At 28.5% G+C, this 16,133-nt stretch overlaps 1 protein-coding gene across 1 annotated transcript in view; it reads left to right on the top strand.

Annotated features, from left to right (window-relative positions):
- Positions 1 to 16,133, top strand: part of LOC111620250 (LIM/homeobox protein Lhx5-like) — a 69,639-nt gene that overhangs the window by 27,424 nt on the left and 26,082 nt on the right. The window contains exon 3 of the mRNA XM_023362146.1: positions 13,195 to 13,200. Coding sequence (XP_023217914.1) covers positions 13,195 to 13,200 — 6 coding nt within the window. The remainder of the gene's footprint in view (positions 1 to 13,194; positions 13,201 to 16,133) is intronic.

Below are 16,133 nucleotides of genomic sequence, written 5' to 3'. Positions count from 1 at the left end.
CGTATGCAGTAGATCCAGATCTATATAACGAGTAAACTATACGGGGCAACAGATTGACAGCCCCTGGGATATTAGCGGGAAGGTAATTGTATGGTTCGGTTGATTATTAATTAAGGAATAAATCTAACCTTCCCCTTTGCGCTACTGAATAATGACAGCGTGTGGTCATGCCCTGGGTCACTTATGCAACATGGGTTAGCTCTACTTACCTATTATCTTCACCTTTATATCGACTTGTTGATGGGGCTTTCACTATCCTTATTTTAATGAAAGGTTTTTAAATTTTCTACGTGATATTTTAATAGATTAAACGGTACATTTTTTAAACTCTCTATTTGATATATTTATAAAATATAAAATAAAATTTCGCATTTAGTAAACAAAGTATGCTTGTTTTTGAACTTGTAAACGAAATGTTCGTTATGAAAATAGGATTTAAATTATTTTTAAATGATGTTGCAATATGCAATCATCTCTATTTTGCGAAAGTATTTGAAGGACTGCAATATGCAAGTTTTCAAATTTTTCGCATAGAATAATTTGACGTATAAAATATAATGCAATCATCCCGTATTTGATGAAGACAATTTGGAGAATTGCAACGTGCATTCCTTCAAATTATAAAGAATTCCCCTTTTATATGAAAACATTTTACAAAATTATGATATGCAATCTTTCAAAATCATCATAAAATAATGAACTTAAAAGACTTCTAATGTGAAAATATTGAGCCATCTTTCTCTGACATATCCTATTCTAGTTAAACTTCAATTTAATATTACAATGAATTGATTTAATATTTAAATTAAGCCCACAAAATTATGAAATAAAAATTAATTTTAAAATATTAAATAGTTTATTAACATCTATTTTAAAGGTAATCTTAACAGAATCTTTGAATAAGAATGCCCAAATTATTAATAATATTTTATAAATTAAATTGTTAATTTTAAATGTAATTAAAACACAAAAATTTCAATTTTATTTTCGAGTTAAAAATTATAAAAATGTGCTCCATAATCTTTTATTTTCTATTTTTTTTTTTTACATAAAAAAATATATAAACGATAATTTTATATAATCGACGATTTAAGATCGATTTATCATACAATTTTGCACATCAATTTTAAAACAACCTGCATGGTTACATCAGTAAAACTTCTTTTTTTCTTGATATTTCCTGGTTTATTTATTTTTATTTTTTTATTTTTTGATTCATACGTGCTTTATTTCCTAAAGGACAAAGTAATAAAGCAGATTGTACAGCGTGTGACTATCTGGTTTGTCACGTGATTATAGTCACGATCACCTCTCAGCCATTTTTCTTTAACTTTAGAATTCTTCCTCGGTAGAATGTAGTCAAACATTTTAAATACATCTAAGACGTAATTTGTATAATATTTTTAAGACAATTTTATGAATAAAAATATCAATTTTTAATTAAATTAATAAATATTTTAATGATATTTCAATCGTTTTTAAACTATTTTTTGATGTTAAATTTTGATAGTTTATCGCGTTTTTTTTTCTCTCTCTCTCTATTTAAATGTCGAGGAAATACCCCGTTGTTATGAAATCAGGGCAAGGACACGTCTTCTGTAGATTACCTTGTCTTAATGTTCAACTGAAATTTGTCTTTCGGCGTACAAAAGTCACATTTTGATGAAGAGTTGAATAGAGAAAAATCTACGATCTTAGATTAGAGTCAATCTCTGACATGATTAAACTAGGTCAAACCGAATTTCAAGCTAAAAATTGCAATTCTTATGAAGATTTTTAACAAATATTTTAGTGCAATTTACTAAAAACTTATATTAAAAATAACTTTATTTATAGTTGAAGTCGTGATAATATTCGAAACTTTTACTATTTCTCTACCCCTCTTTCTTTTTTTTTTTAAGATAGCAAACTGATGCGGGTTATACGTGATGAATTATAAATTACCATTATTTAAAAGTAGAGTATAATTTTTTCGTTTTATCTTTGTATAAAAAAAGTCATTGACGGTAAGTTATAAACCACATAATTAGCCTAACACAGAATTCATTATAAAATCAGATAAATAGATAGAAAGCAAACAAGGAAGTCGTGCACCATTTATATAGGCCTTCATTACGATGCACGCGAGAGATACCGAAGGAGGATCTCTTCTCAAGGAGAAATTCTATCAAATTACTCTGTTATAAAGTTAGGAATCATCCTACGAATCTACAGTCTTGTTATAAAACTGGCAAACACTAGAAAACTTCTTACATAGTTAGGAATCACCATAGAAAACTAGGAACTTTGTTAGAAAGGAAAGAATAGGCATAGAAATCTAAGAACCTAACTACAAAAGTTGGTAGTCACTATAGGAAATTAGTATCTTTTTTTAATAAAGCTAAGATTTATAACAAGGTTTCCAGTTTTCTATAATGACTGCCAGTATTTGAAAAAGAATCTATGTAATCATTGTAGAAATCCAGTAATATTCTTAAAGAGTTTGAATCAATGTAAAAATCTAGAAAATTCCTGAAAAGGATAGGCTATATTTATTTAGAACCAGATTAATCATAATGTAGATAAAAAAAAAAGCATTGTAAGAGTACATTGTAGTTAAAACAGATATATCATATAGGAAGTATGAGAAGAATTAAAATATAAAAGCGATTCTAGTTTCATTCTTTACTTTATAAACCTCAATACAGTGGCCCATTTAGATGCCGACGTTCTCAGGTGAAACCGGAAGCAAAGAGAAGAAAGTCAACCTTTAACGTTGACCTCACTTTTGGCAGTAAAAGTTAAGCTACTAGAAGACAATAGAGTTACATAGAGCATAGTTGGCAAACGAGGTCGTAGTGCTTTCCCCCCTCTTCTCCGTGACACTACCACGCCCCATTTCATGCACTTCACGCACCCCACACTCTCATGAGTCCAGATTATAGCGTAGGTCTAACATCATTATGTGGTCAGTGGTAAAGTCAACCGAGGCCAATTTTGTCTTCATAAACTAAACATTAAAGGCCTTAACTGGGAAGAACCTATATGACAACATCGTCCTAAACTCGGATACGGGAGTATCGCGTGGGATTAAAATGTTTATATATATTATAAAGCTATTTGTCTCTTAATAGATTTATAACTTGGCTTTTTGATAGATGAAAGTATCACACTGAACTGATAGAGAAATTTGCAAAAAATTANCATTTCCTACTCTAAGCAATGCGAATTTTTTAATAAAAATTAATAAATATTCTACCTTTTATATGTACTGTATTTTACCTTTATTCTACCTTTAATGTATTAATTTACTGAATAAAATATTGTTTATAATAAAAATAATATTAATTTTTTAATTATCTTTACTAGATTTATTTTAATTGTCAGCTTATAAAAGTTTATCTTAAAGTTTTATCATTATCTATAGAAATTTTGCTAACGTTTCACTAAAATATATTTTGTAAATAGCCTCAAGGCAATATTGTTAAACAATATTTAATTTCAGACATTCTTCAACTTTTTTCTAGAATTTATAAACTTAAATATAATTGTCTAACTATATTTTTGGATGTAAATTATTAATTAATAATAAAACAGTAGTCTAGCACTCTTCATAATTTATAGATTATTAAATTACTAATTACGTACTCTAAATTTAGTAATTTTTTTTTCAATATAAATTTATAAATCTTAAAAACAAGATATGAATTAGTTAATATAGAAGCTTACATATTTATAATTATAATTATTTAATTTATATTTTAAAAATAAGTGTCTTAAGTTGAATAATTTCAGGAGAGATGCCAAAGAGGGATGTTTAAATTAGTGAAAAGAAAAAGTTAAATTTAAACTTAAAATGCAATCATTGCTTTACTTAATAGAATAAGAAGTGTTGAAATATGCAAAATAACCCCCGAAATTTAGTTATTTTTCCGCTTTGCATAATTTTCTTTGACTTAAAATTACTATTTTTAATAGTGGTAAAAACTATTATAACAGTTTAATTAAGATATTTTCTTAAGTTTTCATCTTAAATGCTCTGTGTATCGTAGAGAAATTACGGAAGAAGATGAGATATTAATATCAAAATGTTATTTTTATATATTGCAGGAGATACGGTACAAAGTGTGCAGGATGTGCTCAGGGTATATCACCCACCGATCTAGTTAGGAGGGCTAGAAGTAAAGTATTTCATCTAAAATGTTTCACATGTCTCGTATGTCGGAAACAACTGTCTACGGGAGAAGAACTTTATGTACTAGACGAGAATAGGTTCATTTGCAAAGATGATTATTTGAACAGCAGGCACAGCCAAGGTAAGAAGGATCTCTTTCTTGTTTTCTTTTTTTTTCTTCTTAGTTTTTAAAATATAACCAATGTTTTTAACATTAGAGGGAAAATAATAGAAAACGAGACGAATCGTATATAAATTTTGTAAATAATTCAATATTTCTTTAGATTACCTCAACAAGAAATTCGATATTATTTAATTCCAATCTTGTTTAAGGGGATATAAAAATGATTTTTGAAATATTTAAAAATTTTCTTCTACGTCTTTTGAATTATTAATAATATAAGAAGAAAAAAAATAATAATAAAAAGAGAGGGTCTATATAAGCAACGAAGACACAACAGTAATTGGAAATCGTAAAGCATTTTATTTTCGTTGGGGTGTTTGTTTAACCAAAAATTAACTATAGAAACTCAGCAAAAACTAATTTCAAATTCTATTAAATATTGAACGGGTTTTCTATCATCTTGTAAAAGAAAAACAACAAAATAAGTCTTTATAGATCGGTGTTCTTGTTTTTTTTTATTTTTATTTTTATTTTTTTGTATTTCTTCAATCGTCGCCGAGGATTATTGTGCTACGCTTTTGAATAATTGACAATCAACAGATCGACATCGATTCACGCTTTGATGCACCACAACAGATTGTCCAACGACGTGTTTACCGATCTTCGTTCTTACTTGCTTATGAAACAAAACAGTACTTTATACAAAAACTACATTTATATAAATCTTCTCATTTTCAATTATTGAAGCATTTAATGTCATCTTTTAGTGCCGTATTCTACAAAATCATAGTATCAAGGTAGTGTTATATTTTGTGTTATTTTGATGCCGTAATTGATGAATTCTTAGTGTCATATCATCATCGTTCTTAATATAATATTATGGTCTATGATATAATATTGCTATTTTGTAATGCTAATTGATGAATCTCGTTGTTTTTCGTATCATAATGTCGTGGTTTGTAATGTTGTAGTCTAAACAATAATTTATGAGAATTTTGTACCTAATTGATAAGGACTTAATGCCAAAATTGGCAATTCTCATAGTGCCATTATCTTTTATATTATACTGATGTAGTTCTCTTACAGCCATAGCTGAAAGGCTCCGTGCCATAATTGATTAGATCATGTCATATTGGTAGATACTACTGTTCTTTATCGGTTTAGCTGTATGATATCGTAAGACCATATTATAGTAGTATAGTGCCATTCCGATGAGTAACCACTTGAACATAGTATCACAATCTGGGATATCATAGCACTAAGTCGATGAGTAACCACGCGATCATTATGCCATAATCCATGATATCTTGGTGCCATATCGATGAGATATGTCAATACAGCTTGCATAAATTGTAAGTTTATATTCTGACATTAGTAACAAAAAAAAATAAGTTATATTCTAATTTAATCTTAGGCTCAGAGAATATAGCTAGAATAAAAAGAAAAGGTTACTTTCTAGATTTTTCAACAGATTTAAGATGTACTGTACAGTACAGTGCCTAGCGTATGCAGTAGATCCAGATCTATATAACGAGTAAACTATACGGGGCAACAGATTGACAGCCCCTGGGATATTAGCGGGAAGGTAATTGTATGGTTCGGTTGATTATTAATTAAGGAATAAATCTAACCTTCCCCTTTGCGCTACTGAATAATGACAGCGTGTGGTCATGCCCTGGGTCACTTATGCAACATGGGTTAGCTCTACTTACCTATTATCTTCACCTTTATATCGACTTGTTGATGGGGCTTTCACTATCCTTATTTTAATGAAAGGTTTTTAAATTTTCTACATGATATTTTAATAGATTAAACGGTACATTTTTTAAACTCTCTATTTGATATATTTATAAAATATAAAATAAAATTTCGCATTTAGTAAACAAAGTATGCTTGTTTTTGAACTTGTAAACGAAATGTTCGTTATGAAAATAGGATTTAAATTATTTTTAAATGATGTTGCAATATGCAATCATCTCTATTTTGCGAAAGTATTTGAAGGACTGCAATATGCAAGTTTTCAAATTTTTCGCATAGAATAATTTGACGTATAAAATATAATGCAATCATCCCGTATTTGATGAAGACAATTTGGAGAATTGCAACGTGCATTCCTTCAAATTATAAAGAATTCCCCTTTTATATGAAAACATTTTACAAAATTACGATATGCAATCTTTCAAAATCATCATAAAATAATGAACTTAAAAGACTTCTAATGTGAAAATATTGAGCCATCTTTCTCTGACATATCCTATTCTAGTTAAACTTCAATTTAATATTACAATGAATTGATTTAATATTTAAATTAAGCCCACAAAATTATGAAATAAAAATTAATTTTAAAATATTAAATAGTTTATTAACATCTATTTTAAAGGTAATCTTAACAGAATCTTTGAATAAGAATGCCCAAATTATTAATAATATTTTATAAATTATTTAATTCATTTAAAGTCAAAGTAAACTTTGAACTTTCTTAAAGTCAAGTTGGCAACTCTCTATCATGCATAAAATCAAATCATTTCAAACTATTTTTAAACTGAAATTTACTTGCAACTGAAGTAGAAGCAATAAACTTAAGAACTTAAGTTAGTGATATATATGATAATAACTAAATTAGTAAATTTCTAACTTAATAAATGTAAAATTTTGTGAAATTTTTAAGTATTCTGAATTCTGAATTATTCAAAATGATAAATTCTGTTGAATATATCCTGAACTGAAGTAGAATGCAATGTAAGAAATAAACTTAAATATAAAATAAAATCTTAATTTTTATACTTTTTTCGTATTTTAAACCATTTCTTATTATTTGTAACAGTATCTAGTTTTATAGTATTGAACTTATAAGTCATATAAGGTCTTAATTAATACTCAGTTCTGTTGAAGTGAAGCTTGTATCTATACTTATATCTGTCTTAAAACATGGGCAAAAGTGAGTTTTTTTTAATGTTTTATGTTATTTCTTAATATTCTTAACAGTTTCTAGTTCTGTATTCTAGAGTTTTTAAGTATTTTAAGACCGATTAACACTCAATACTATAGGAAAAAAAATGATTAATGTTCTATCAAAATGCTTCCTTATTAAGCTTCCATTCATAATAAACATGCGGGAAAAAATTGTAGCGATTTCACGCATCAAAGACTTGAAAATAGTCAATTTGTTAGCCTCACGATGACGAAAATCACTTTTTGATAGGTTTTAATTGCATTAGAAATCGAATTAATCGCGCAAAGCGGCAAACTAAACTGAATTTAGTATAGCTTAAACAATTCTTTACACCCGTTTATCCTAAATAAATCTCGACAAATGACAAAATAATAATAAACGCGGTTTAAAATCTACATTAATTTTCAGTCGGATAGATAAATTTTCAAGTAGAAATTCATCTAGAATCGGTTTTGAGAAGAAAGCGCTGAACGTGCTAAAGTGGGCTTAAATTATTCCCAAGATATCACAAAATATTTAAGTTGTCACAGGAGATAAATTAATGATGGCAAAGTAACATTCTTCTCGTATTTAGGCAAAGGTTTAAACCAGAAATATTTCTAAGTTATCTTCAGCCTAAAGAATTGCTGAGTTTGTAAGGCCTTGAAGGGAATTCAAAAATATTTGATCGGCATTCAAATGAAAAATTGTTGATTGAAATATCTTTTGTCCATCAATTCTACTATTTTGGACATTAGAATTAGATCTACACTCGTCTAAAATTGCTTAAATGTTAAGCATTAACATCAAAATGATTAATTTTACTGAGTTTAACCGATAGAATTTTACTGACATCACAAATTTTGATTAACGTAAATTACTCGAAACTTAAGAGTTTTGTATATTTTTTTGCTGAAATTTTGGATTTTTTAAATACAAATGATTCGTACAATTATTGGTTTTTTGAGATACGAGATTGCATAAGAGCATGCAAAGAGCTTTAAGATTCACTCATTGATTATAACGTTGTTAATGATTCGCATTTTGCACACTGTCAGACTCAATTTAAACCCCAAATCCTACTTTGCAATATGATTACAAGTCGAATATATTTTAAAATTTCGAAGATTAAAACACAGATTTTAGATCTAAGTTAAATAATTTTTTTTTTTCGTTGGATAAAGTTGACATTTTGTTTCGATTTCCAGTTAAAGAAATGGCAAAGAAGAGGGGGGAAAATACAAAAAGAAACAAGCAGTTTGACATTAATTTGGATTGCATCTTTTAACTTGTTAAGCCGTCTGCACTTTTAAGGTCATTTATAAGAAACGAGACATTAAATCCTGAAAATGTAATTTGAAAGGTTGGAAAAACAAGCAGTTGCCTCTTAATAAAAACTTAATTTCGGTTAATCGGGTTTTCTCCTCCCCGGGTCAATTATATTATTTTAATTTTTGGTTTCTATTGGCTACAGACAGAAATTTCCGACAACTTATTTGCTCTTTTTTTTTTTTTTAAAGAAAAAATAAATTTATTTGAGTTAGTTAAACTTTATCATAAATTTGTATTTTCATGGACTATCTTTTCTTTTTTTCTTTATGATAATTAAGTTTCTCCGAGTTGTTTTCACGCAATGGAGGTTAAAAATTACAAAAAACAATTATAATTTTTTTCCATCAAAAATAAAACTTAGGAACCACTTGGGATTTTTATGGCTCTTTAATAGAATTTCTCCATATGTTTAGTTATTCGAGAATGACTAAGCCTATGTTAATAATTGAATACTGTTGTTAGAATGCCTTTGCGTAAGTAAAGCTTTGGAATAATTTAAGTAATTTTTAGTGTCGGAGTTTGAACATAATTATAGAAACGAAATGTTTACGGGCGCCATATTTATATATTTTTTTTAAAAAATAAATAAATTAGCTAAAAAGTGAAGAAAAGTTAGGAGGCGCTAGCGGCATTATCATTTCGGACTTCTTGCTAGAATGGAATGACTTGTGTCCCTCTGGTGGTCACTTTCGGCGTAACTATGAATAATAGAGAGGAACACGTGTTGGTGATGTTTACCAGCGGGAGAAACAAAGTTTGGTAGGCGTGAATTATTAAGTAAGAGGTCACACTTCGGCTTCTGGTTTCGGCAGACACTTTAATGCTGCAAGAAGCGTTTGGCTCGTTTGTCTTATTTACTGATCATTCGTCACTCCATTTATTTATGTATAGCAATCCTATTGCACTTCACTGATATCGGGAAGGAGAATTATAATCTGATTTATTAAGTTATGTCACTAATAATCAATTTATATTTGCAGAAATTAATGCCGTTTCATTATACTTACTAATTGTTCCGCTATCACTCTTAACAGGACTTTTATCTCTCCGCAAATACCGTTTATAGTCGCTGTTTAATTGCTGTTATAATGATATAAATAGTTAATTTATGAAGCGCGACTCGAGAAAGAAAGTTATTTAACTTGAAGAGAATTTAATTTTTAGCATTTAAATTTGTAAAATTATATATAATCACTTGAAAATCGGAACATAATTAACTCAAATTGATTTTATTTAATTTAACAAAAACTGCGGTGTTTCTTAATGGGTTAAAAATGTATAATGATAAATTATAAAATTTTTATTCTAAAAAGAAAAGTAAAAGAAAAAAAAAGCATTCGGGATCCATTTAGTTAAACTGAATTCTTCAGAATTGCCAGTAGCAATGTTGCCAACTCTATAAATAAAAATCCACTAAGTACACTACTAAAATCCACCAGATTGCATTCAAAATAAGTTTTAGGATAAGATAACAGTTGATATGTGTAAATATTTAAATAGAATATATTTATTTAATATATATTTTTTTTCAAATAATAATAACTAAAATAAAGAAATACATCTGTTAAAATTTATTTGTAATTCTTCAAGTAAATTATAATATCTAGAAATTATATAAATTGGCAACACTATTAGAGATAAATTAATATAAAGAAATTTTAACGCAAGGGGACAGCACGATTTTATTTAGTACCAGATTATTTAGAATTTAATTCATTTATTATCCAAAATTTTTCTAAATTGCGTAATTAATAATTTAATAAATTTATCAAATTTTTACTTTAATTAATTAATGTTTATGGAATAAAAAAAATTATTTATTTTATATTCTAAATAATTATCAAAAATAATCTAAGTGTTTAAAATAAACTTTCTGAAATAAAGTCGAGTTTCTTTTTTATCCGACTCCATAAATTTCTATACGATGAGGGTTTTAGGAAATCAAGCAATTAATACGCTTTCGGATCAACCAAACTAACATTCTGACACTAGCCAAATCGATCCGAACTATTTGACACTCCAGACACGATATTCTGAAAATATTCTTTCTTTTTTCGTTCTCTCTCTCTCTCTCTCTTTCCCTCCCTCTTTCTCTCTTCCTTCCATCGTTTCTGTCAACGTCAGAAATTTCTCCGAAAAGCGCTTAAAGGTTCAACAATGGACAGTCGATGCCGTTAGGCCTAGCTGACAGTTAGGAATCGATGGTAGATTTTTTTTAGTGTCAAGAGAACGTGTGTTGTTTTGCCTCCCCCTTTTCAGTCCGCGAGGCTGTCCTTAATTGTCCCTTTGTGTCGGTTGTGGATATAATGACGGGGTCGAGCGGCGAAATTATGGGTCCTCACGCCGTTTGATCCGGGACAATATTGACATATGAACAACAGTGTTCTCTTGCCAGGTGGAAGAACGGTCGATGAGGGCTGTCACCTTCCCGTGTCTCGTAATGCGTGTTCACCCTATTCTTTATCATTCACCTGTGTTTCGGATGTTATATTTATCGAAAGGTCAATGCCGACGATCGAAATTTATGCAGTTAATTACTTAAACGTCTGACTAGAATGATAAGGTGATCATCAAAGGTTTAAAATGTCGGCATGGCTTTCGTTTAAAAATGTCGCAACGATTGTTCCGTGTAGAAAATTTATTGGCCTAAGAAAATTGTATTTTTTTCTTTTTTTTTTTCTTCGAACTTTTATTCATCATACATTTTACACAATTTATGTTTAGGGAACTGTCGAAACGATAAAGAAAAGAAAGACGTGTCTTTAAGAGTAGATCGCGATCTGTAGTCAGGGATTAAGTTAAAAGAAAAAGAAAATGTTCTGAGAATGGTTCGCCATCTTTTCGGGACTCGGCCAACTCTCAGTTCAAAAATATTTTAATCCATAAATAACATAAAAATAAAATAATTTAAAAATTTCGCCACTAGAGGTACTTCTATGATTCTGGTTTTGCCGCTAGAGGAGCTTCTACGATTAATTAACACGGTACAACTCATGTACAAAAGCTCTATAACCCAAAATTAGCACAAAATATTTTAAAATTAATTAGATAAATAAATGTGTATTTTTAAAAAAAAAAAGGTGGCTTTTTATGGTTTTTTGGTTTAACCGAAAAGATCAACATTAAACATTTTTCCACATCAACACCTCTTCGTGAATTAATATTTAAAAACTCTCTGGCGACCATAAAATTAATTTTTAAATATCTTACAAATCACTATTTTTTATTTATTTATTCTAGCAAAGCGCGATGAAGATTTAATCTATCTCGAATCTTACTTTTTTTAAATCCGAACATAGTAAAAAAAGGTTAATTATAGTAATTATTTTAATCGAATGTTTTATTTATCAGAAGCAAACAGAACAAAAGTCGGTCTGTGACTTTATCAATGTTAACGTGAGGCCGTACGTACTTAATGATGATTTAAAATAGACTATAGATAATACACCGTTGAAAGAGCACGCATGGCAATCTGATGAAAAAGAATTACGCAGAATGCTAACAAAATGGCTTTGTCCGGATGTATTTTTATTTAATTAGATTTAAAAATATCCTAACACTTTTACTTATCTACCGAACCCAAGTACGACATTAGTTCTAATTTAGAAAATCTCGTTCCGCTTCCAAAATCCTTCTATACTTAGAAGAAGGGCGTCAATCGCCTATCTTCTCATCTAATTACCAGGTTCCGGGCGTGAAAGAAAATGTTACAAACTTAAGAAAGTTGACAATTGTAAGGTGTCGAATGGAATTTGTAATTTAAAAAAAATGATTCGCCATCTTTTCGGTATCCCATTAACTCTTTCGGTTCAATTTTTTATAATATAACTTGTAAATAAAATAATTTTAAAATATTGCCACCAGAGTGCTTCTATAGTTCTAGTTTTGCCACTAGAGGAGCTTCTGCAATTAATAAACAAATGGTACTCTTGTATACAAAATACTATAGCCCAAAATTAGCACAGAAAATATAATTAAAAATAAATCGAATGCAAATATATATATATATGTATATATATATATATATATATATATATAAATATAAAAAGTATGAATATCGAATGAAACCTCGTAAAAATTTTAAACGGGTTAAGGTACTAAGCGCGTACGATAATCTATTTAAAATACATCTAAAGCATCCATCGAAAAATCTTTTATAAGCGGTAAACGGTTGCTAGTTGAGCCGTTTGGAGTGAGAAACTTTGAAAAGAGTAGAAGTTGGGATGTGGTAGAGTCAGATTTATGGATGAGCTGGATACAGAACGACGCCTCTAAACCCTCCGGGTGTTACACAGAATCCCATCGGTTGTTCGCTGCTCTCTCCTAACTCCCTATCTGGCAGTGAGCCTTCGTTCGACTTGCTGCTTTACGATGTCCTCGATCGGGTGTGGGTCTTGACTGGCAAGGTTCTCCGTCGCTTGCCTTAAGCCGTCTATGTATCGTAAAACCTACAACTATACCCAGTATGTGCTCGCCTTCAATAGTGTTATCGCTTCCAGTAATCGCTGTTAGTCCTATCCAGAGTCGTTCTAACTGTCTCTAGAAAAAGTGTTCTCCGATATCGATTGAGCTTGTCAAGAATAAAGATCTTTAGAATTTTTAATACCCCTTTTTTTTTATATTAAAAAAAATTATAACAGGAGGCAGGAAAAGGGGTTTGTTTCTCCGCAATGCTCGGATGCTTTACGGTGTTGCCAATGCTTCAATTTCTAAATCACACTTTTCAAATTTGAATTTATTAACTTGTCTTATGTTTAATTTAATAACAATTTTGAATTTTGATGACTTTAATCATTCGTAAACTGAATTTATTTCATCAGAAATATATATTGTTGCACCGATACATCAAGCTGGCAACTGTTTGTTTCATGCACAACTGAATCCATATATTTAAATATCTACAATAACTAATATATAACTGTAACAGTATATACCAATATATTTAACTAAACATTTATCTGATGTTGATATGAACCAATATATTAATTCACGAATTTACCTGATATACTGTATTTAACTCGTTGGTTTACTAGGACTGCGAGCTGTATTCGATTCTAATCTTGAAAATTAACTTGAAAATTAAATCAATTTATATATTTNATTCATTCAAATCCTTGCTTTTTTTTTCTTATAATATTCTTTAATTATAATTGTCACAAATATTTCAATTTTTGATGTTACAATTTTGACATAAACCATAATAAATTTTTCTCTTTATTGAAGTCATTTTATCTAATGTTAAATATAAAGTGTTGACACGTTTCTGTCAAATGAATTTTCGACTTTGTTTATTAATTATTTTTAATTAAATATTATTAAGTTGATTACAACTCTCCAAAGATGTGTATGATCCTTATTTATGTATTTTGAAACATTTTTTTTTTATGTTCAAATATTGAATCAATAAAAACAAAAATGACAACTTTAACAAAATAAATAAAAAAATGTAGGAAAATATGAAGAATGTTAATGAATTTTCTTTAATATTTAACATACAAATTGATTGATTTATTTACAAAGACAGAGCAATAAATTGCCCCTTTTTTTTAAAAAAAAATCTACATAAACTTATACTTTGAAACAAAGTTAGTGCCTTTTTTTTCTAGTATAAAATATTATAGAATGTGCTTCCATTTTTTAAAAATAAATTAAAGGGTATTTTGCTTTTTTTTATGTTGGAGAGGGTCATTGACCTTGCACTGACTTTCCTAAAGTTCAAGTTATGAATATGCGTCAACAAGTCCAACATGGCTATCCATGGCTAAACAATACACGCTTAATAAGTTATCTCTTGCTTCAGACTGCTCTGAAACATATATGATGTTTACTGGAATAAATCAGCTTAGACCCTATACCGCTTGCCACTATGTTATATAATATTCTACTGGACAACATCAACTATATAATCAGTTGACAGACATTGGTAAATATGAAAACTTTCATTTTAATTCTTAACAAGTTTGGCATTATAACATAAACAAACTTTTAAAAAAATATATCTTTTAAACACAATGATGTGTTAACTAAAGATAGACTGTTCAACGTCCTTTATTCAATTGAATTTTAACACTTTGAATATCGCTGGTTTTGTAAATTAACAATACTCTAAGCCGGAGGAAAGTGACTAGGATGGACATGTTTTTAAGGTAAACTATTGTTTAGAAAAATAAAATAAAACATCAGAAACATTTGGTCAAATTAAGTGTAAAAATTGAAAAGAAATAAATAAAAGTAATTTTGTGTTATTATATTCTTCATTTCTCGAAATACTATAAAATGTAAAGTTAACCAGAAAATGAATATTTTGCATATTTTTAAATGTGCCACTTCATAATATAAGCTTAAAACTTACTTAATGCTGATTGCCTTATTAATTATAAATTTAAGCTAAAGTGACCGTAAAATTTTGAAATTGCGGAGTCTTGACAGCAAAACGTTTAAGAAGCGTTCAGTTAAAAACAATAATTTTCATAATACGTTTATTGAGAAAATTCTTCCCCACCAAGGAGATGTTGGAATCGAATAAAACTTTATTAGTACAAACTTAATAAATAAATATTAATAAAATATTAGTGATCGTATTAAATGTTTTTCTTCTCATGTTAAAACTGGAACGATGTCATCCTTATCGAATGGAACGTTTTCGATTAGACTCACCAGTTTTAATTTCTCAAATAAAATCAGTTTTCGAAGAAATTTTTCGTATGAATTTTTATCCAGATTATGCGTTACATCGGAGTTTTAAATGTAATATCATAATGACCACATTAAATGCCTACCAAAAGCTCAAAGAATCGCAGCGTAGGAAATAGACCTATATAGAAACAGAAGCAAGAAACATTTTCTTTATTCAATGAGAGGAGGCAAAAGATTAAATTCGTTAGATCCCAAGAATTACAGTTACAGCTACTAATAATTTTATTTTTATTCTTTTATAAAAATTATAGTTTTTTAATTCTTAGATTTCGTTATAATAATGCTAATACTGCAATTTCTTTATTCTAATTTAAAGCGAGATTTGTCACAAAAATTTTATGACAATAATTTTATTATAAAAGCATTTTTCATTTTAGTCGATGAGAATACTTTTTAAAAAGTTCTTTGTCATATATATTAAAAACTGATATCAAAATTGTTATTTACTGAAATAATTTATTTCGTTATAAATATTAATTAATAATATTTAACTAAACAAACTTATAGCAAAACTTGATAGGAGTAAGTATGAATGATTAATATTTAAATTTTTGATTCACGGAATATTCGACTAATATAATTAATTAAATGCAATAGAACTAATTATCTCTTGATTAATTATTTTTGTTAAGAAGAAAATTAATAATTATAAAAATAAATTTGTCTTTAGAAAGTTTAAGGCATCATCCTCTCGATAATTTCCCAACATGAGTACAGTCGCCCCCTATAACACTGTTGATTATTCCGTTTTATATGAATTCCATGTTGTACGAGTCACTTAAATTTTACAAATACCTGAGCCGTCCACAGCCCGGAAAACGTATTTGTAAAATCTAAGTGACTCGTACAACACGGAATTCATATAAAACGGAATAATCAACAGTGTTATAGGGGGG

This window comes from Centruroides sculpturatus, unplaced genomic scaffold (assembly GCF_000671375.1).
Source record: "Centruroides sculpturatus isolate CEXI.00-Female unplaced genomic scaffold, Cexi_2.0 scaffold4, whole genome shotgun sequence".
Lineage (NCBI taxonomy): Eukaryota > Metazoa > Arthropoda > Arachnida > Scorpiones > Buthidae > Centruroides > Centruroides sculpturatus.
This window is presented reverse-complemented; position numbering and strand designations above follow the sequence as displayed.